This window comes from Calonectris borealis, chromosome 11 (genome assembly GCF_964195595.1).
Source record: "Calonectris borealis chromosome 11, bCalBor7.hap1.2, whole genome shotgun sequence".
In the NCBI taxonomy this organism is placed as follows: domain Eukaryota; kingdom Metazoa; phylum Chordata; class Aves; order Procellariiformes; family Procellariidae; genus Calonectris; species Calonectris borealis.
In genome coordinates this window covers 12,209,580-12,233,580 of record NC_134322.1, presented here as the reverse complement: position 1 = coordinate 12,233,580, position 24,001 = coordinate 12,209,580, and the positions used below count along the sequence as shown (strand labels likewise).

The following is a 24,001-nucleotide window of genomic DNA, read 5'->3' as shown; positions in this document are numbered from 1 at the left end:
AATTTCTTCTTCAACATTTCTGAGACCTGCAAGGGAATTTTTCTGTCAGCTCCAGACAAGCTGCTACAGGAAGAAAAGTTGCTGTGGTCAACACTGCAGCTCTATACTTTAAATGGATCTGATGATCCCAAAATCTTAGGACATGAAAGGCATGTGCCAACTACGTGGTAGGACTTCAGGACTTGAATAGCAGCTCTGAAGGACTACAATACAATCAAACATTTGGGACAGAACAGATTCCATTATTGCTGAGGTCACCGTACTCGGTCCCCACTCTATACAGACAGTGTCTTTTTACATACACTGAATTTGGTCAAAAAGACCACAGATTAGGCAAAGAGAGATAACAATCAGGATCTGCATTTCTATTCCCAGGATACTGGTTGGCAAACCTGTATTCTTGAAGGACCAAAATAAAAAACGAGCATATTCCTGAGAAATGATAAATACCCACCAACATCAACTAGACAGGACTGATAATAGTTTGGTATCTTGCAAGATGAAAGTCAGTTAACAAGACTGCTAAATATCAGCTTTTAAACTCTTCAGAATTTACGTTTAACTATTGGGGGGGGGGAGGAGGGGGAGAGAAAAATCAACAGCACACATACCAAGGTTTAGACTTAAAATGTCCATATTGTCCTTCATAAGTGAGGTGAGGATGAAGCAATACCTATTTTCTTTTAAAAATAACAGAAGTAAAAATCAAGTATAATGAAAGCACATCAAGAAACAAACTGTACAATTTCTGAACTGCACTGTTTATTTTGCTGCTTGAAACCTAAGTGACAGTATGCCACTATAATTATGGGGTTTCTTCTAAACCTTTACTACACTGCAGGTACAGAAATATACGGACACATTTTTGGAGAATTGACATTTTGCAAAATGCAGCAAACATTTCAATTTATACATGAGAAAAGGAAGTGTTCAAAAGGGTATGCATTTCAAGTTATTGCAGGTTATTTCTGTGAGAGAATTTCTGCAGGTAAAACATGTTTAAATTTAACCAACAGTAACGTGTCAGTGTATTTAAAATCATGACAAAAATCTTCTCTCTGGTCATTAATTGCCCTTTGACAAATTACTAGGATGTTGTATGTTTAGGGCAAGATGTCAATACAGCATAAATCCCGTGGCATTTTGGTTTTCTTCTGGAGATTAAAGCTGTTTTTTTCTTGGGATAAATGCAGCAGCAAAACACAAACCAGCTGATCAAAAAAGCACTTCTGCCATAACTCCAATAATTTCAGGGCACACCAACCGACAGTAGTTTTGCCATTCCCAGTTCTTTTAAGGTTTACATCACTGCACTGTTGCCTTAAGTACGTTTGTAAAAGCTTGTTTTCTGTTAGGCCAACTTGCTGACTACAGCCTGGTTGAGAGAATTTAGTTGGTTGGTCCATTTATCTAACGCAGTATACCGTGCACCACCTCTCTTCTGATGATCCAGTTCTAGGAGCTGGTTGACTTGATCAATTCGGCCATGTATAGTGCTAGAAGTAAATAAATAAATAAATATAAATCGCTAATGCACATGGAAATAGGAGCTAACAATAAATCAGAGGTAAAATAAGAGGTCGTCTTATACAAGAGAGACACAAAGTCCATTTCAGAATTCAGCACTTTTATAATACATTGTCCTGGGTAGTACTGCCTATTTAGTTGTCATCATGACTGGAAATCAAATGAACTAATTCATTGGGCAATGCATATTTTATCTGCCTAGCTATGACTCACATATAAAGTCTGAAGCAATATGAGGTAAACATTTCTCGGAAGTCAAGGAATCATGAAAAAATGGAGATTTATGTAAAAAGAAATTAAAATATAAACTCATGTATGGATTATATTTTCCTAGCAGATATAACAAGTTACCCCGCAAAAAAAGATTTTACAAATTTTAGTTACGTTTTTCCCGTCAAGGAAAGCAGACTACTAATTTGTTGACTTGAAAATGTACTCGAAAATATACATGGGTATAAGCAGCGATTACTAAGAATAATAATTTTCATAATTTCATAATAATTCAAGTAATTAATTACGTAATTAAAAATTAAAATAAAAACATGGCACTCAATCCCTCTGTATAATTTTCTTGGCTCACGTCTTAAAATATATACTTTACTGCTCATAAGCCACGCAAATCCAAACAAAGTCGGTATCATTAGCTTTCGGTTCTAGAACCAACCAGTATTGTCACAATGCACAAAAATATTTTGTTGCTTCTCGTATACTTTGATTATTTTAAAGTAATCAAAGATCATTAATCAAGAATAAATTACATACTTATCCAATATGCACTGCACAAGCAAGCTTTCCACATCAGCTACATCTATGTTTAACTCCTAAAAGAAAAAGAAAACTCATTATGCTGCTACTCTGTTTTGCAACATTAAACCCTTCCAACCTTTATTTTCATATACAGAATTTGATTTCATTTTTGTTTCTTACTGCTCAAAAGTATCAATTCAATAATGATTTATCAAGCAAAAGAACTCCACCCAAAGTATGTATGGCCAATGGTCAAGAGATCAGTAACCTCTCAGAAAAGGCTGAAGAGGTTAAATCAAAATTTTTGGAAGCGCCAGAAATGACATCCTTTGCCGATTTTCTGAAAAAAAAAAAAACAAACCAAACCACCACCACAAAAAAAACCAGGAAATAAAATAAGACAATAATTATCAGAAAAGAATGAGTCTGTACTCAAAACCATTTAGAGGGCTAATTGCATGTTCTGGCTCAAGCCAGAAGGCTAGCTTAAAAAAAAGGCATACAGAGTTCTAAAGAGAATTTAAACATAAAAAATAGGCACTCTAATACTGCATTATATATTTTGGAATGCTGTGAATTTTTGCAAGGAAAAAAATCACAGACTCGCAGGAGATGGAAATAGTCACCTATTGTCATTGTTTTTTGATTTTGTTCTTTCCAGATTAGGGAATGAAATCAATGATTCTAGCATAATAGTTGGTTTGTTCTATTACCACAGTTCTGTAACTTGTACAACACAGACATTTGAAGATATCCTTTGAACAAAAGGAATTAAAATTTGGATTTTTATGTTCATAAAATTTATGCTCATAATTACATTTTGAATTATACAAATTTGACTTTTTGTATTTCTCTTCAGAAAAGTGCTTTTCTACACCATGTAGAATATGGTAATTGAATATTTTAGAAGTATATCATAGTACGTATCATAAAAAACATTGGGACGACACTTGAAATTTACATTTTCGCAGTGCAAAGCTGCCAGCAGTGCATCAGTACTACTCTATGGTTTAGATTATATTCTAGATGTTCTATTTCTGGAAGCACTGTATTTATTTAAGAACTTTTATTCACAATTAATCATTTACGTAAGCAAATGCAAGGCTCCACTGACACATACCTTAGAAATAAAAGGAATATGTATTCTTGTGTAAGGCTTAATTAATTTTATAAGCACTTGTGTTCTGATGTTTCGCAAAAGCTCTGTAAGAGAAGAAAAAACAAATATTGTAAAAACAATAGTACTGAAATAAAGATGCAATACAGCGCCATATAGGAAGAAATCCTAAATACCATGATCTTTTAAGATAGTAATTCAGTGAGGTAAGGAAGCACAGCAAAATAAAGGGACCCTCTTTTTCCAGGGATCCAAGCAATATGTAACTCTGAAGATGGACAGATAGAGTTGAAAACTGTTTAAACACGGAGCAATGTATTCCCTGGTAAAAATTCAAATTATACAAACTAACTGGATAAATCATACAGATTATTGCATGGTATATCTGCCCCTCTAACCTATGGCTAGAATGCTTGCCTTGTACAAAAGTGAAAAAAGGTATTCTTAAGGCTCTGGAACTTAAGTCTGTGTGCATTTACCTTCATGGGGAATATTCACATTTTAAGTTAAAAGATCAGGGCCTAATGGTATAATTATGATGAGGAACTGAAGAAGAAATATGAAACAGCGTCTGCATGAAGCGGCTGGTTTTGCTTAGGTAAGATAGTGCAGCCATTGTTTTAGAAGTTTTTACATTAATAAAGAAATTTTGGATAAAATGAAAGCATAAATTACAATTGTAAATTAACAGAAAAAGAGCTAGATCCATTTTTACCTAACTAGTTACACAAGGACTGTTTATATAATGAAAAATAATACTGAAGACCAGATTATGTATCTCAATAAAACTAAGGAGATTAAAACAATGAGGCAAGGTATGTAAACATTATAACCACGAACACACATTCTGTATCACTACAGAGTGAAAAAGGTAAGAATGTCTTTTTTCCCCCTGGCTATCACTAGCAGACTATTCTCATAGAAGGGGTGAAACTCAAATTCTCTTCAATCCTTTGATTCAACTGTCCTCCTCCTCTTGCTTGCCAGTTCTGTCATACTTTCTTCCTTAAGCATCCATCTCTCTAATCTTACAGTCTCCCTACAAGACTTTGAAGCTTACCAGTAGTCGACATGTAACAGCAGTAGAGGGGTTATATTTAGTTTCCCCTGCTGTTTGCCATGTTCTCTTTTACAAACAAGAAGTGGAAGAAACGAGGCCTCTGGATTTAACTCTTTTCTTTCATATAACTACCCAGCTAAATGATCTTGCAATGCCACAATAAGCCCTACTCTTGATGAAAACAGTAGTTATCTGAAAAACTGGACACTATATTCAAGTGAAGAGACTTTCAAATTCTCAGATATGTGACAAATGCAGGGGGTAACTTTATTTTGTAATGTTAATGGAACGGAAGGGCACGTGTTAGTGTGTTCCCCTGTTTTATTAAGTATAGGTACTATAAATCCAAACATTGTTTTCAACGTATACATTAGAATTATGTATCTTGTTGCATATTTTATTACTACACATTTATTAATGCAACCTTCATTACACTGTCTACATATTTTGTCTTTAATCTGAAGCGGAAAATTAACTTTAAAAACTAGCAAACATCTAAACACAAACAACCTTTACAAGTAAGGGTTGCCCTCATTTAATCCTTCCAATGGAAAAAAAAACACCACTCAAAATATTTAGTGCCTAACACCACCGTAGATATTATCTTAGAATATCCACTCTTGCTAGAACTTTCTCCATCATTCTACATGCCTGGATGCATGTTGGCCTTGACCAACTTCTAAAGAACTGGGAAACAGTAAAGGAATCGTCCACAAGTAATTACAAAGAACTCTCATTCTGCCAAGAAGAAAAATAACCGGGGGGCGAGGGGGAAGCAACTTGCCACATAGTGAAAAGAAAAAGGATTAAAACAGCCTGCAAAAATACCTTCAATGTGCTCCCTTATGAAGGGATCGTCCATGATGTTGCTGTGATTTGTTTTCAGAATCTTCTCAAATTCAGTGATGTCGTTATTCTGATAGGCACTTCAGAAAAAACAAGAGACTGAATTATTATTTTTAAAAGTTAAACAGACTCATAAGACTGTGTTCTACATCTTCTAAAAAAACCTGTATTAAGTGTTGGTGGCAAATAATTATATTCAGAACCTTTATAAGGAAAAACTATTTCAAGATGAGATGCAACAGAAATGACTTTTCTCCTATTTCAATTGTAGTATCATTTACAAAAGTTTAGTATGAACATTTAGTTATTCCACAAGCACACTCTAGTTTCAGAACTTTTGTACTTTAAGAAGTTATTATTTAAAAAAGCATAGACCCTAAAAATAGCCAATTTTGAAAAGTATCATTGAATTTTGGCGTCATGAAGCCATACTTTATGGAACAAATAAGAGCTAGAAAGAGTCTAGAGGGCTGTTGCTGTTTCTAGAATGTCCGTCTTAAGCTGAATTCTAAAAATACTGGAAGAAATCCTGACTTCCAGGATTAACCATTGGTACTTCTGGCATAATATTACTTTTCAGATTTTTATTTATAGCTTATTTTTAGTATATGTATTGTTTAACTAGTCAATCTTGTTATCTGAGAAAGGATTACAAAAAGAAAGTGGTTTTAGACACCTATTGTTCAGTAGTGGCACCACAGCATCATTTAAAGGTAAGAGCTGTAACCACTGAAACAAGACCTTTTTCTTGAAATTTAATGTTTTTACAATTCAAATCTATCATCTTTTCTTACAAGAACAGTCTGCTGTAATAGGGACTATCTAATAACTAATCAAACTTACAGAGTAATTTAGTTATATTAAGCTACAGGGTATCAATATTTAACCTGAAAGACATAGTGTTCAATACATGCTTTCAACTTCTGTTTAATACTAACATCAAACATTTTAAAAACAACATCTATTTTTCCTTCATAGTCTCTGTACATTTTCAAATTCTTTTTAAACTGGTCAAAAAAAAGTCATACTTAATATTATCGGTAAAATGGGCAAGAAAAAGACCTGTTAAATATAAGGTGGAACTTAAGGAGTTTATAAATGGAGTTATATGAGTGGAATGGACTGTATCATATCAAAACACTAAATTTTACTTCATAATTAAAAGGAATTTCAGTTAAGTATATTTTATTGTTTATTCCAGAAGTGTCTCTTTACCATATGTAAAACATTCAAGTTCCCAATGTAGAGTATAAGAAGAATTAAAAACACAATTGTAATCTTTGGAATTGATTTTATCTTCTGCGTATTTCTTATCTACACTATTATTGCATTATTAATTTTAAAGAAGCAGTTATACTCAAATGTCAAGATAAAAGATATAAATTAGGAATATGAATAAAATCAGATTGGATAAGGCCATATGGAGTTCCTTCTGCCTCAAATTCACATGAAATTATGACAGTGAAGTGGAAAAGACATGTCTAAAGTGGAATTACTGGAAATAGTCCCTTAATAAACTGCCAAATTATTTATTCGTCATTATGTCAATAATGGATGAACATCCTCACTTTCAGAAATAATTTGTATGCATACAATGGTATAGCATCATAGCAGTATCTGAGCAAGATTTGTTCCAACATGAGATCAACTGTGTATTTCAAAATCTGACCAGGCATTACTTCCTACATAATGAAAAAGTGGGAAAAGTTTTCCTACGCATAATTAATTTTTTTTAGTTGATAAAGCAAAGGCAGGATAGAGTGGATGGAATAGGTTAGCTTCAAAGCACAGTATACAAAAACCACCTCAGTTCAATTTCTTTTGCCTGATGATCTTAATACACTGAAAGTTCTCAGATCACAGTTGCCTCTAAGAGGTAATGAAGCCTTCTTTTGATTTTCACATATTTTTGAAGGATAGGGAAGATCGCTTGAGAGTTCAGTTTCGTATTCCTAAATTATGAAACTCCTTTAGTAATCATGACATATCCATGCATCCAATTATTCTATTGGCTTTAGGATGAGATGTCAATCAGATCATTTTCTCATATATAATCAGCCAAACCCTAAAGACCAGTTGCAGTACAAGGTGGGACAACTTTATTTAAGGGAATGAGGTTTTTGCCACTGCATAAGAAATTCAGCATAGTAGAAGATAACAGCATGTTTCTGTACCCCTACCTGGTATAGTATAGATACTTTGGTATGTCATAGTAAATAAAAGTTTCTTAAGAAAAACAAACAGTCTACAAACATTTGCCCAATATTTATGAAATAACTGTGTTAGCTGTGCAGAGAAAAGCCATCTCTAAAAATATTCCATTTCTGGTTTGGACACTACATCTTGTTATTTTTTGTTCTCTTCTCCAGAAAAATTAAAATCTTACCTTACTAAATTCGTCATTGCTAGAATCTCTGGATCATTTTTGTATGGTTTAGCCTACACAGAACAGAAAGCACAATATGCACGTTTAGATTTTAAGTATCTTTTTCCATTTTTGTCTTTTGGGTAATTTCCCTATCAATTCAGAAAAGGGGGGAAAAAGGAAAAAAAAAATAAAAATACCTCCTGAGAGTCAAATGGATTTATTCCAGATTTCATAAGCATGTTTGCCAAGACCAAGTATTTTAAGCAAGTGGTTCTTCTGGGGCTCCCTGATTCATCATAATTCTTGAATGCTTCAAAAAAATCAGTATGTGCCTTTTCAAACTCTCCTTCTCTTAAGTGCATTTTGCCTCCACATTCTGAAACAAAAACACAGATGAAGAGAAAAGGAACACTGCGTGCTTGTTGCTGACTACAATAATTGTACTCAGAAGTTCCACGCGATTTCTAAATAGATTACTGAAATTTTCAGGAGTCTTTTCATTCTCTGAAATCGCTAGGGAAAAAAGCGTTAGGGCCTTCATGTACAGCACTGCCATTTGAATAAATCCATTCCAAAGAAGAAGAAACAAAACCCAACCCATACCATAAATCTAAAAGAACATTAATCTTCACAGCCAATAATTATTTTAACCTCATGCTAAAATACTGTAAAAACTGAAATGGAATTTATCTCCATTTCAAAGGCAACAGATTTCATGTATTTATGAACTCTTCCCTATCTGTTGAGCAAAACCACACAGAAAAATTGAGAAATACTCTATATTCCCTTTTATTTCTGAAGTACCCACTGCTGCCTGATTGTCTGTGCAAGTGCCTACACCAGGGGAACACGGAAGGCACAACAGTATTCTGGAAAAAGTTTTTTCAAGACACATGGCATGTTTTCACTATAATTCATCATTATGGATAATAAATAATATTTTCAGACACTTCTTAAAGCCCTTCAGTTCCTGATGAATATTAGTGAGGTCAAGCACAAATTTACAAAAGGGGATTGCAGAAATAGCAGCCCTTTCTGCTAGCAGTCCTTTCAAGCCTTTGTTTTTATCCTTTGCAAATGCCTTTGCATTTATCCTTTGTTGCCTGCCCTGGTGTCAAACAGCTCAAGTCTTCCTCTTGTTCTTCAGCTGCTTCTCTCTACACTATATGTAGCCAGCCGTCCTGCCCTTCTGACCAGTGCTTCTGGTACTTAGGCACCAGAACAGCAGAGCTGAACTCCTACAGGAGGCAAACGTTAAACGATGAGACTGTAGCCACTGCATTTGTAGTCCTTCATTCCATACAGTTTGTCTGCCTCTGAATCTACAGGATCCTCTGTCTTTATAGTTGGAACTGGAAAAAACATTAATTATCAGATTTTCATAAAACTAATCTAAGCAACAGACGTTAAACGAAAAATTCAAGATTAACTTGCCTCTGATAACTCCCATGATCAGTGGATGAGGAATGGCTGACTTGATGTGCAATGACTGTTCATATAGTGCTTTAAGTTTTTTGTTATTTTTCTGTGCTGTATACATTTGAATTTCCAAAGCATAGATTTCCAATAGTTGAGTACCCTTTTTTAGATCATCTTCCCCATCATCAGTCTAGGATAGATTAAGTAATAAATACTGTGAAATTTTAAGAGAACAGTGATTTCAGTTTTATACTAGTAAAAAACTGATTACCAAATACTCTCAGTAATTTCCTGTCAGAAATAAGGATATTCCTAAAACTTTAAAATTTTGATGTAACTATTAACACAAAACATAATGCTCAAAGAACTTATCACAGGCCAAGTTTTGAAGCCCTTTATTAAAAAAGACAGTATTTTTGTTTAATTAAATGTTTTCCTCAGAACTTTGCCCTTTATTCTTTTCCACTTTCCTTAAACCACACTCTCAGTATATAAATGCAATGACTGACACGCTTACTTTTTTTTATTTTTTTATATATATATAAAATACACACGACTCTTCTGCTGCCTATAGCAGAACCATTTCCCAGATATTTGTAACCCATTTTCCATGCTGGAGGAAGAAAAGGGGACACAAACAAGCACAGTAGGCTGCATGGCTAATTTTTTTTTCCCTTTCCAAATGGGAGAGTAACAACTGTACTTTCAGTTTTGAGTAAAGCTCATTGGAATCTTCACTATATTTTAAAATAAATGTCTTTGCATTATAGATTATTCATATGTGCTTCTCATCCTTGCACCTGAATAAAAGGAAACTTAATCAGCAGTTATGAATAATTTTTTTAAAATCATCTGTAAGCAAGGAATAAAACACTTATCGTTTTTTGTTCATGTTATCAAACAGATAACAAATTAAAGCAAGCACAGTATTTCTTCCCTCTGTACTAAAGCTCAGCAACATGCCTCAAAGGCGAACAACAGATATAAAAAAAAAAAATCAATGTTGTTTACTAAGCTACAGTGATTTAGAATATAAAGGTACCTGGCACGATTGATGCAGCTGACGCAAAATCTTTTGCAACTTTCCATATTCTTCTCGTTCTAAATATAATTTGCCAAGCTGTAATGAAAAAAAAAGTTGAAGTACTAGGGTCTATTAAGATTTCACAATTATCACTTATAAGAGTTAGCTGAAGGTGTCACAAACAAAAGCAAAAAACAGTAAGTTATATATTTTACCTTTGTGTTTGTCTTAAACCACAATCTATCATTCTTAGCATCTTTCAGAGCTTCAAGTGTTGTTTCATAGAATTCCTGAAGCAAATCCATCTGACATAAAAAATCAGAATTCTATAATTGTAAACAGCAAATTTGTACCTGTTAATAAAGTCAATCTGAACAAACTAAAAGTGCATGCTTGAACTTCAAAATAAGAAAGGTATCTGCATCTTATTGAACGTCTGCTTTTAAATTGTAAGGAGGTTCTAAAGTAACAAAACTAAGTATACTTGCTTTTCTTATATGAAATAGATATAATTAAAAAGTATTCACATGTTAAGATTTGCAACCATCTATCATGCTAGCGAAAAATGAAAGCCACATTATACAAGCCCATCTTACATAACCAAGTAATAAAATTCTTATGTTGTGTAACAAAAGACAAACACAGGCAACATTGCTCCTACTTAGAAGAAGAAAAAGAAAAACAATTTACATATCAAAAAGAAAATACGATTTACAAAGAGAGAGAAATGGTCAAAGGAAAAGATGCTTTCTCTTTTCTATACTACCAATGCTGCGTGAAAGAAAGCTCTTGAGCACATCAAACCGTTTCTTTGCATAAAACCCAAAAATAAAATATCCAAAATGGAAATCAAAGTGCTGAGTGTGACCTTTAACAAAGGTTCTGCAGAGAATGCATTACTATTGTTTATGGCCATTGTTCTTTTGGTGATAACAGATCTGTGGCTACGCATCAAGTTAAGATTCCAGATTGTCCCTCCAGGTCTGGCTCCAACTGCGTTTAGACCAAACACACTGATCTCTGCCAACAAGGTATAGTCTAAGACAATCCTTTAGACCTTAAGAGTAAACCATCATTCAACTAGTAAACTTTCATCTATGAGTGGCAGGACAGAAAGGATTGTGATAATGACAGAGGAGTCATCACTAAAGACCAGTGATCCTCCATATGCAGTTGCTACTTCCAGGTAGTCAGTTAGGGAGCTTTCTACTCTTTGTAAAGCTTCTACAACAACACAAAAGAAAAGGAGCTGGGCCGTGTATCTATGAACATGTATGTAGCTTGCGCAGTACAGAGTTAAACAAAGACAGGCAGTGTTTAATACGAACACTTCATTGCAAAGTTTTTCAAAGGTTCCCCTCTCCCCTCAGAGTAAAAAAAGTATTGTTTAATTACAAATTATATTTGAGAAGGCACTTATAGTGTGTAGCTACTATGCTAAAAAAAAAAAAAGTAAATATTTACTTATTAAAAAAAGACAAATTTATGAAAAACTATGTGGGAAATATATTTTTACATACGACAACAAATTAATAATGCAAATGTTCTCTATTAAGATCAAAAAACCCAAAACCAACAGACTACCGTACACAAAAAAGTCCATAGTTAAAAACGCGAAAAGGAAAACCATGAAGATGAAATAACTGATGATCTAACCTGCTTGGAAGTAGAGATATAATCAAGAATAGAATTGATGGATTTTTCAGAGTAATTCCTTGTAACTGCGCTCCGTATGTAGGTCAATAGCTGTTTATATCTGTTCATCATTTCAGGGAAGTTAGTCTAAAAGAAAAACAAAATTACGTTATAATTTTTGTTTTAATGATTAAAAATTGAGTTATATCTTCCAAATACACATGCAGAAAAGAAAGCATAACAGAAAGACTACGCAGTAGTGGTTGCTATCAGGAACTTTTACATCACCACTTTATTCATAAGCAGCAGAATCAGGAATAACTTCAGCAAGACTGCATGGAATAGATATTGTACACATATATAGAAACGTTACCGGTTTCAATGGTATGATACCTCATAGCAAGGGCTGAGCCTCAAACTTTCAGAGATTATCCGCTGACTACAGCAGCTATTTTGCATCCATTTTGCCTTTGACTTGCAACCACCACATAATTTCCCTGCCAGTCTGTAGTAGCCATTGAAGGCCGCAAAAGACAAGTTCTGGCAGATTTAGTTGTCATAGCCATAAATTAGAATAATAACTTAAGATCACTGGATCAAATACATATTCATGCCATTTACTCTCAAGTGATAGCTGTAATTCCTACCAATTTAAAGTTTATTTTAATCATCTGTTTCAGAGCTTTGAATCCCCATTCTCCTTTTTCACCTTCGAGCTCCAAAACCTGAAATAGAAGAATTTTTAAAACTATATTTATAAAAGCTTTATTCAAACTTAAATTGATTTCCATCTTGTTTAAAATGTACATGTCCCATACATGCCTGCTCCCCCCTACTTTGTTCCTTGTAAGTAATGTTTCATTCTGCCCTGTTCTTCAATTTTACCCTTCCCTGGTATTATTGAGAAAGTTAGTGAGGGGGTATGTATCTTACTAGTTTTCACAACTTAGCGGATGTAGGGAGAGTGGATTGTTATTTATAGATTTTGTTGTTGTCTAACACCAAACACTACACTTTAATGCCACTCCATAAATACATATACACAAAAAAGTTGTAACACCCCCTGCAAAACTGACTCAACCCACCCCTTGATGAAATTAGTCAAAAATTTACACTTCTGAATTACTATAGTTTCTTCACATATCGGAAAGGCTTCTAGGCTTTAATGTGACATACTTAAGGGAATGTTTTGTAAGTAAAAATTTTAGACAGTTTTTTTTAAGTCACGTATATAATACTGTTATAAATAAGTCAAGAGATGCAAAAATCTATTTTTTCTTTCAAAAGTTACATCTAACATATTGCTTTCTGGTGGCAGTGTGCAAACATTAAAAATTTAAAACTGCCATGAAGGAAAGAAAATCTGTGTCACTTAGTATTTATATACTTAAAGCTTTGGAATCAGGTAGCAAACCAAATATAATACATTACGTAAGACATTGGGGAAAATGCCATTTCATTTTAAAAAACAAATGGATCTGGCTTCTATAGTTGACACATGAAAACACATGTACGAGTGTTTAATTAACTTTGTAAATCCTGAAGATTAAAAACTCAGTTCTGCGATAAAATAGGACTATTCCATGTCCTATTTATGCTCTCTAAAAATGATCCTGAAAGGCAGTCAGCCACGAGTCTAAGTTGTCCAACTTAGCACATTAGTAAGTTAAAATACAAACATTACTGTTAAAATTCCAGAAAATAACTCAAATGGTAAGCAAATATTTTAAAATGTGAATTAATATAAAAATAAGAGATAGAATATAAAGAATATAGAATATAAAGACCTTCTGAAAACTGCTTAATGCCGCTTTGGGATCATCTTCCTTCAAAGCTTTGGAATTGTAGTATTGATTTTCCAGATCCACATTTGGTTCAGAATTGCTGTCCTCAGAATATTCCTACATTTTAAGGAAAAAAGAAATAAACAAATAAAAATCAGAGAAAAAAAAGAATGGTCCAGAACATCTAATATTCTGCTGAAAATGGATAAAATGTAATAAGACATATTGCTTAAACTGACATGGAATGCTTGTATATTAACAGAAAATCTTCAGTTTTAGAGCATGTAACAGGTATGGACTCTTATGATGATTTCAATCTCTCTCCCATTACTAGGCCATCCTCACCTAGGTGACTAGGACACCTGCCTGTCAACAGATTTCTTTCTGGACTAATGAACCCACAGCACTACTAACTTTGCCTTTCTGACAAGTACAGACTGTATTATTAAAATGCTGACAATTTTGGTCTAATAGCATGTCACTTCTGTATGGGGGAGAGAACATGCTGGCCACTAGTCTTTTAAAAGGCGCTCTATTATATAACCGCTGCTACCCACAGAAAAGATTCTGGCTGAGCTGCCACACAAGTAATGATTCAGCAATGGAGGCTATAAAATGCTTCCATGAATCTCTCTCTAATCTGCCTTTTTATGCCATAACGATTCATACTTGCCTAAGGAAATTAAAAAAAAGAATCATGATGCTAACACCAGCTGCTTCTGCGCTGAGAAGCAGGAGATGATTGAGAAAATGCTAAAGATACTGCCAAAAAGGGTGGGGTGGGGCATAGGCACAATAATTTAATCAAATAATTACCCATCATGTACACTAGCGCCAAACAAATTGAAGAATTTACTTCTACCAATTATTACTTCATTTAAAAAAAAAAAAAGTACTCTGAGGTTTTTTCTGATGAAAAAAACCAAAGTATTTTATCTTCTTTTGCTGAAGGACAATGTTGCATGTCTGAACTACAAAACACAAAAAAACTGAAATAATAAATTCATTTGGAATTATTACACAAGTCAAAAATATTTCACACCTTTGCATTTTCAAGCCAACTTCTCTCAACAGAGTGCTTAGCTATTAGGAGATGAACCATTTAACAGAATCTGTTTAAATCTCAAAGTTACTGTCATCAGAGTAGCCTTCCCTTGTAACAATATAAACAATGCATAGTCAGGTGCCCTTCTTTTGCTGTACTTCTTTATCAGGCACATTTATTCTTTTGTTCATTCATATATTGCTAATATTAATGGACTCCTTCAAAACCATGGAAAAGAATGAAAAAAAGATGAGGCAAAAGAGAAGTTTTAAATTGGCTCTCTCTTCCCTACAGTGCAAGCAAATTTTTCAAAGTTTCAGTTTTCTGAAGTTCTAATGGAAAAATTAATTATGGAAGCTCACAGTTGGCCCAAATTTTATTAAACATGGTCCTTGAGACATTTATCCTTCAACCTGCTGTTTCTGTTTGCAACATGTAGGCAAGTTGCTCAGGTATATATTTATTTATACTCACATGAAGCATAGTATTTAGTGAGAATCAATTAACTTAAAAGCCTAGTGAATTCCACAAGCCTGTTTGCTGAATTCCCAGAGAACTATAAAACTTAGTCATGAAAACTGCAAAGAAAACAGGAAGCAAGTGTCTTATTTCACTGGGCAGACTTTCATTTTGGTTAGCTTGTTTTTGTAAATTCTTTACCCTATTGATCCAACATTGATGGAAGAGCTACAAGAACATGCACATGATGTCAACAGCTGTAAGCGTATCAGGCACCTTATGAAGACACAGGCTGCCAAAGCTTAAACATAGCATTTAAGATATGTGTAATCAGCTGATGTCTTGTTTATACGACACTTGAACAATGGGGAATATTTTTGGCAGAAGTATCTGTTTGTAAAGATAAAAGGAAAGCAAACTAAATTAATTCCTTTTAGGAAGCAATGTGCTCCGTTAGCCTAAAGCCAGAAACATCTGCATTTTCATCTTAACTCTGGCAGTGATTCTGGATGGGGACTCATGCAGGAAGCCTTTTTTCAGATAATTTTTCTCAATGCTACTTAAATATCCCATAAAGCTATTTTCATAATAATATTAATACATAATAAAGAATAAGTGTTAAGTCTAGAGATCATTTTTGTCTAATGGAATCGCTTTGAAATGCATCAAAGGTAGTGTTTTATGTTCTCTCTCTATTTTTCCTTCACTTGATGCCTATTTGCCTCACATCGAAATTAGGATGTTGATATGGACTCAAAGCTCTAAGGGAGATAGGGCTTTCCAACTTTCAAAAAATGCAATGTAAGGTGCTTACTTTAAAAGACATATTTAGACCTAATGGCTGTGAAGAAAACTTTAAAACCATGAACTAAGTATGAGATGATGCCATGAATCCGTAAACAATCCAAAACCATAAAAGACCAGCCATGTAGATACTGCATCTTAATTTAAGCAGTGCTGATCAATTCAGAAGGACCAGCACTCTATCTTCTTTTGATGCAGAGATGGCTTAGTGCAGTATGATATGAATGTGAGAACATTTGGCTTTTGCCAAAAGCAAAAGGAAAGAAAGAGGAAAGAAAAAGTGTGAAGCTGTCTCCTCAAAGTTCAAACTAAAAACAGAAAAGTTCTTTTAACAATAAATTCAGATACCAAACACCTAACCTTTCCTCACCCTCATTTTTAACACCCCTGCTTCCTGCCTGAACAACTTCCCCAACTCAACCCTTTTAGGTAGAAAGTTTGTTGAATCAAACAATGTAGTACCAAAATAAAAGTGCACAAAAATTAGGCAGTGTATCAGGTTTACAGTAAGGATTTCTACGTAACTCTAAAAATGTCTTCTATATCATCTAGACCTAATATTCTGCATAGTGAAGAACACCCTTAATTATAACTTCAAGATATAAAAGGCACCTGTGTGATATACTTTAGCTCCAGCTGACGTAAAAAAAGTATCAGGCATGAGAACTTTTTTTACTAAGATCTTGGTGATATTTTTTAAGTGGCCATCAACCAGTATAAATGAAAACAACGGAAGTCTGAGTACGCAGAACTGATCTTTGAAAACCATTTAGTTCTCCCTTCCTGAGAGGATCAAACAAGTGGGTTTTTTTAATTACTCATGAAATTATAAAGCCCCGATACAGCTTTAAAAAAAATGTAGTTAAAAAAAGTTAAGACATTATTTAAGCATTGCTGCCTGGAAAATCTGCATGTTCTAAATGTAGTCAGTTATAAACGATCCAATCCCATCACATCACTTTTTGGGGGAAGAAAAATTACTACACTAGCTCAACTGTAATGGAGATAAAACCTCTGATGTAGCTTACTGTGCCTGGGACATAGTTCTTTCAAATAATTTCAATACAAGTTAAATTAGTACCAAGGAATCAATTTAATTTACAAGTCCTTATTATATTATGTATTAAGTTTTCAGAAAATTTGTTTCATCTAGTAAACAGCTTTAAAACATTAAGCCTCATCTTCTAAAACGAACACACACAGAAGACAATTCACCCCAGTTAGCTTTAATCATCCTTTCTAGGGCATGGATCCATTTGCAGTTTCTCCAGCAGCAAAGGCAGGTTAAGAGCATCCAGCACTCCCCAACCCTCTCTGTTCATTTCTGGTCCTAGCATCCCCTTCCCCCTTCACTGCATCGATTAAACATTGTATGCTGTTTGAGTCCTTGATGATGGCTGATCCTGCATGGGTTGAGAGAGCAGGCCCGCCAATGCTTACACAGAGACAATCCTGAGGCTGGTGAGCTACGGCAGAAGAGCAGGTGACCAGGGAGGGTAAGAAAACCAGCCGTGGTTTCAGAAGACTGTAGCAGGAGCCTTAGCCAATGCGGTCTCGAGAGTTTGCATAGAGCTCTTGAAGCATGGCACCTCTCCTCACAGACAGAATAAGGCAGGTGAACTTTGAGACCGTAACACTGTATCAGTGACATTTAACGTCAGATTTGTGATATTCTAGCAGATTGGAGTGGCACATTAACCTGGTAAAGTTAAACATGTACAAAACCAAAGATACAAATATTTTGTGAAAACTACCATTGTTTAATTACTAATTTTCTTGTCTCCTCTCTTGCCTAAAGCACTTCCCTAACTTCTACATCGAAAGTGGAATCATAATCTAAACTTTTGCTTCTCTGTATATCATTCACTAGCTGTATAGAAACCAAACTCCTACTCTGCAAACCTTTTTTTTTAAAAAAAAAAAAAGGGAAAGTAGCTATACAGAGGGTAACTTTCCAGACAAAAGACACAATAAGAGTTCTATTTCTGTAGAAATTTATCCTTCAAGGACATTGTTAACAATACTTATTACTGTCAATTTTCAATTGCTGGTAATTTTACCAAATTTCAACCATTGGGCTGACTCAAACCATTCTTTTTTTATGAAGTGCAATTGTTTCTGAGAATAAGTCTGGTACAAATTTGATTTTACTTCAGCTAACTTTGTTTCATAACCATGGCATTTAGGAGGTCTGCTAATTTCAGGATTTGGAGTGAAGACCTGATATTTTGCAAGAGCACTAGTGATGTGGGGTTGGGGGGGGGGGTTTGTTTGTTTGTTTTTTAAAGAACAACAAAAAAATGCCCAAATGAGTCCAACTGAAAAAAAAAGAAAAGAAAATAACGCCTCAATATATTAATATATTAGCTTGCCAGCTAAATTTCTTGAACATTTCATATACAATGAACATGCACTATTTTCACATAGTTCATATGCACTGGCCCCAAAAGTGGCCAACGAACACCATCCCCACGCTACGTACAACTTTCTTTGCATTTGCTCTTCCTGGACCATTGGCCCCCAGGCACCAGGACAAAAAGCAAATAACAGTTTCTGTGTGCATTTGCTACTGGTATCCAGGCACATGAATATAAAGAAAGCAATCAGACTGGAATGCAAAAGAGTAAGGAGGAAAAGAACAGAGACAAACAGTGAGAGTAAAAACAAGAGTGTGATTTGCGTAAGAAGTCTGCAACCACTCAACCATGCATTGGGAGTCCTGGTTTTCTTTTCCACATTCCAGGTCTCTGCTTTTCTGCTCCTACTCGCTAACTCTGCAAGTCATCTAGTGTCTGCTGGCTCACACCGGGCTGACACCAGGAATAAGTCGTCTGTGAAGCCAGAGATTTGCAATAGGGTCAGTACAGTTCCATGGAAAGACAGTGCTCTGCCTTTGTTTTATTTTTTTTAAGCAGAAGTTGGAAGATGCACAGAAGTGAGACAGGAGACTGCAGAAAGAAAAAAATGGTATTATGACATTTAAAGAGTACCAAAAAGAAGTCCCTTTTCTTTCTGCCTCTATCACACAGCTCTCCTACAGTTATGGGCATCCTTTTCTAAAAGTCCAGTTTTTAGTATAAATTAGATCTAATTTACTTCTGTTTAACACCCAACTGCATATCAAATCTTGGGGAGGTCTGTTCTGAACAGAGTACTAAATAACTCTCTCTCTCTCAAAAAAAACCCCACTTGTCAATGTTCAGACGGAAAGAATTTACTGACTAATTATTCTCATGCTTTTTGCCTCAATACTTCCTTCTGAGACATTATGGTAATGAGCAAAATAAGCCCTAAATATATTAATTCTGTGTTTAAATATGAGTATGAAGAGAATGCATAAAAAAAAGTATCAGGACACACACTGAATCCATATAAAATATGAAACAGTAATTAATTCAGAGAACAGTATATCCATGTCCTCTGTGAAGCTCACTGATCTTTTTTTTTAAATCACATACTAATGTAATTAAACATAACAAAGAAGCAGAAGAGGGTAAAGTAGATCTGCTTGATTTGGTATTTCCCTAGTTCTAAATGCTTGGTTTTGCAGCACTATCACTTTCTTGGTTGCAATATATATGTATTTTTTAAAATGATGGCAATACTGAAACATAAAGAGGTGGGAAGAGGTGTCAATACCTGCAAGAAATTTCAACTGTATCTATTAAAAATGCATCGATATAAGCTAGGAAAATTTCCCTGTCTACTGATGAGATTGCTTATCAAGTTCGGTAACATATAGAAATTCCTTTTGAAATGGAGTATATTTCTTCCTGTTGGAAAGAAAGAGCAAACCAATTCACACGTATTAAGCTGCCTTTTTGATAGCTTAAAATAAAAGGACTGCCTATTTCCTAATATCAACACAGCCTGAAAAGGGAAATCCTCAGTAATCTGGAGGTATGCTCCCCATACTTGAGCCACCCAATCCTCGTGAACCTGTAGCCATCTCACTGGGGTGCAAACTGCTGGCTGCTCATTGGAACTGTATACAGCTCTTCTACTGACATCACTGAAATAATACAACTCCATAACATTTGTCTATCCTTCCCCTAGATTAATTTTAAAGTTGAATTTCAGAACAAAATAAGATTTCTCCTTAAGAACACCATAGACAAATCCCTTATTTATTTAAAACAAAACAAAAAAAATTAAGTAGATGTATTACAACAACCATCAATGTGTTGTCATTGTGCGTGGAAGAATCAATTTCTGGAGAAAGGCTGAATTTAGTTTCAAAGTCAATTCTAAACATAGCTTTTTGTCTGAGACTGAAAACAAAAATGGAATTTACAATGGTCCTTCCCTCTTTCTCCTTATCCACCCTCAAGCCGAAACTAGTAAAAAGAACCTGGACTGAAATCATATAAGCAATAACAGCATAACAGCACCAAACTAGAAATTAAAATTGAGTGGTTTTCATAATGACCAGTAAACATTATTCTGTTCATTGAAGCATGAAGTGGAATAATCCATGTTATAATCAAGGCTGTCACCGCACATTATGAGCAAATTGTGAATTGAGGTCCATCCACCCACAACTATAAATGAAATTTTTTTCCTGATATCGAGACCTCCAACAGATAAAGTTAACTTCTACAGGAGCGACTGAGGTCATTTACATGTAAAACCTTGACTTTTAACCCAATGAAAAACTAAGCAGAAACAGTCAACTATGAGCTATAAAGTGTGTAGTCTTCAGTTGTTTAACAGTGTAGTAATTACTCTAATTATACAAAAATCCACGATCAAGCTGGGAAAGAGCTGGGCCTTCAGAATACCTGTTCACATTTCAGTTCAATTGCGAAACATGCATCCTTAAGGAAATGTAACTGACTGGTTCTACATAATCAGCAGGTCAAGAGCACATTTAAAGAGGAACAGCCATAATCACTTCTAATAAAAGCTGACAAAATGAAAACTTTTTTGGGAGTCTTCTTTTCACTACTATTTTTATGCTAGTAGCTATCCTGGGAGACCTGAATCTAGTTTCACCATACTGTATTTTGAGAAAATAGCTATTTCTTCTTTCATTAACTGTTTCTCTAATTTCTGTCTCTCCTCCTATTCCTTAAAAAAATATTCACCAACACTCACATGTGCTCTTTTATTTTTAATTCTGTACTTATCTAAGTATTTTGTCTTGTACCCATTTTTTTGTTTCAAACCCTTCTGCAGCAGCTTTTACACTGAACTTGAGAACCATGCATTCCCTTGTAGTCTTCTCTTAATTTAACTAGATTTATATCAACATGAAAGGAAGAAATCAGGCCCTGTCTTCAGGGCCCTTAACTATTTTCCAAAACAATTTTGCAGAACTCTGCAATTACAGTCTCAAGTACATTTGAAAACAACATCCAGTCACAGTTTGTTAGTCCAAGAATGCTGAAACTAGTCTAGTTGGAATACCTTTATTCTTAAATTCTGGGGATTTTCTTCCATCAGTTATAAATCCAAATTAAATTTTAAAAATTTGTTTTATTTAAAGATGTAGCTTAAGTATTATTTGATGCTTCATATGGGAGTTACATACTGAAAATAAAAAATTAACATGCTCTTAATTATTACAAGCAGTATTTTTAAATTTTTGAAAGGTCTAGGCTAGTGGTAATTAATGAGGATGAAAACGTTCCAGGAAAAGTAACTACAGTCAGGGGCTGAAATTTGCCACAAGCAAGAAGTTTCAGGAAGGTTTTTCCAATGAGGAATAAAGTACTTCAGGAAAAAGAAACACAGGAAAAAGAAAAGGCGTTAGACCAGCAATTATTCTTGGTGAAAACTGACATAATGCATCGTGAGCTTAGAGCTGCACTCTTACTCAAATTTATATGTAGACAGCTGCATTTAAAGATTGAAAAATGTAATTCCAATGTCCAGTTCTCATGTTATGGATATTCAACATGAATTCTGCTGTGTTTAGTATTCCTTTGATTGTATCACATGGAAAAACAAACATAGTGTTTTAAATCAGGACACAGATTTCAGTGTTAACGAAAGTGAGTGGAAATTGCTTTTGGAACTAACTGGATCAACAAAATATTTTTAATAGTCTCAGTATATTTCCTTCAGAAAACCTGTCCCTAAAAGTTCATGTGTTCATTCATGGACTTAAGTGGAAAACTAACAGTTTTTGGAATACTGACACAAGCAGCTCTTCAGGTTAAGATGACAACACATGTCAAACAAGCACTCCTATGCGAATTTAAAAAACTCAAAACCAAGACCAGATGCTTTTATTCTATATCCAGTGTCATCCAGCCATTCTGAGCAGCTCATAACAAAAACTGCCCAGAAACTATTTCAAATAAAATCAGACAAGTCTTTTAAGTGACTTCATAAGTAGCTATGATTATCAAATAATGCATTAGAAAGCAAGTCTTCCAGAAGCAAGTGTCTGGGGTTTTTCAGTGAAACTGCAGTACTGTAAATACAGGTTTAGCTGAAATGAATGAAATACAGACTGTCAAGCCTCAACCATACACAGCTTTTTTAAAAAATGTCTCTGTTCTAAAAACCTATGAAGCTCAGAAAAGCAAAAAACCAACCAACCCACCCTCAAGCTCCAATATAAGATAATGGCAACAGAATTACAACTAATCAGACAGCACAGAAGACATATTTTGTTTCAAATATGACAGCTATTTAGTTTACTAACCTCCCCCAAGATGGTCATTGTAAAAGACTCATTTTCAATAACTTAAAGGAGATTCGTTACATCAAAACAATCCCATTATACTACCAATTTTCCCCCAATAAATTGGTCTGCTGCTGACTGCAAGCAGCATTTTTTTAACTGTAAAAGCTTAGAACAAAACCTGATGTCAAAATGTGAAGAGCCTCAAACCCTGCAATTTAAAAAAAAAACCAAAACAAAACAAAAAACCAAACCAACAAACAAAAAAGGGCAAAAAGCTCACTAAGACTAGAAAGGCAAAAAGTTAAAAATCAGTACACCCTTGGCATGTTGCATCAGAAGCCGGCTGTGTGGCCATTTCTCCTCACTCCCCTTTCTCTTCCCCCCACTTTTTCCTCAGTTTGACGCTCACTCAAGCCCACGAACGACATCTACCCCCCAGGACCTCTCGCAGCCGCGGGTGTGGAGGAGGGCAGACAACTTTATGACTCTACTTCGTGCCCGACACTTCGGCCAGAGGAGGGAGGGAGGCAGCGCGCCGGAGCTCTCCCCTCACCCTGAGCCCTGTGGAAGACAAACGGGGGCCCAGGCTCGCTGGGCCCGAGGGGGCCAGCCCGGGGCCTAGCTAACTTCCCGCGGCCGAAGTTGGCCTGTTTTTCCGCGGAGAGGTGGCGGGGCGCCCGGCGGGGCCTGCTCCGAAAGCAGCACCCGCCCCTGGCAGCTGCTGCCCGCTGCCACCACCCCTCCTCCCGGGAGGTAAACTCATCCTGTCAGTGCTCCCTCACGGGGCAGCACCCGGCGGGGCTGCTGCGGCGGCGGCTGGCGGCCGCGCCGCACCAGCAGCGGCACCGGCCGAGGCGGCACCGCTCCCGCGAGGCCCGCTCGCCGCACCGCGCCGCTGACCCCCCGCACCTCCCCGCGTCCTACCAGGTCGTAGTCCTCTTCATCATCGCACATGAAATCATCCTCCATGTCAGACATCTTGGCCGGAGGACGGGCGGGGGGAGGGGAAGGGGGCCGGGAGAGGGAGGAGGCAGCGGGGACAGCCCCTTCTCCCACAACCCCGCGCGGCGCTGCCCAATGTGGCTCCGCTCCGCCCGGAACACGCTGCCGCCCGCTCCCTCCCGCCCCCGGCCCGGCGCACACGGAGCCCAATCCGCGCTGCACCGCCGCCGGCTTCCTCTCCCTGCTAGCAACCGGCCCCTAGCAACCGCGGCCCGCGGGCGGGGCCCGCCGCCCTGGCGGCCTGTGGCGGGGTGCTGCGCCACCGCCTCGCCCCCTGACGCCGGAGGGGCCTCCCCGGCGGCGCCGCGCCTCGGCGGGGCGCCGGGCCACGGCTTAGCCGCCGCCCGCGCGGGCCGGAGCCCGGGGCGCGCCGTGGTGGCGCCGGGGCGGGTCGCCGCGCATCCGGGTGTGAGCGCTGCGAGCCCGGCTCCCGTGCCGGGGCTGTGAGTCTTGTGACTGTGCGTCTCCGGACGGGAAATTCAAAAAGCCCGGCCGCTCGCTGGTACTGGCAACGTCGCTTGGTCCTT

At 36.4% G+C, this 24,001-nt stretch overlaps 1 protein-coding gene across 6 annotated transcripts; it reads right to left on the bottom strand.

Annotated features, from left to right (window-relative positions):
* Positions 1-740: 740 nt before the first annotated feature.
* COPS2 (COP9 signalosome subunit 2) lies at positions 741-23,662 on the bottom strand. Of its 6 annotated transcripts, none has more exons than XM_075160035.1 (13): positions 23,397-23,662; positions 13,531-13,644; positions 12,391-12,468; positions 11,765-11,890; positions 10,324-10,434; positions 10,127-10,204; positions 9,100-9,274; positions 7,863-8,041; positions 7,684-7,736; positions 5,280-5,377; positions 3,395-3,477; positions 2,290-2,348; positions 741-1,496 (listed from the first exon to the last, which is right to left on the bottom strand). In XM_075160035.1, the coding sequence occupies exons 1-13, from the start codon at positions 23,448-23,450 to the stop codon at positions 1,352-1,354; spliced, it is 1,353 nt and encodes a 450-aa protein (XP_075016136.1). In that variant the 5' UTR covers positions 23,451-23,662; the 3' UTR covers positions 741-1,351. The 6 variants fall into 6 exon arrangements, with proteins under 6 accessions (XP_075016136.1, XP_075016130.1, XP_075016134.1 ...); XM_075160029.1 differs by having other exon boundaries at positions 10,324-10,413; positions 23,397-23,642; XM_075160033.1 differs by lacking the exon at positions 10,324-10,434 and having other exon boundaries at positions 23,397-23,642.
* Positions 23,663-24,001: the final 339 nt, after the last annotated feature.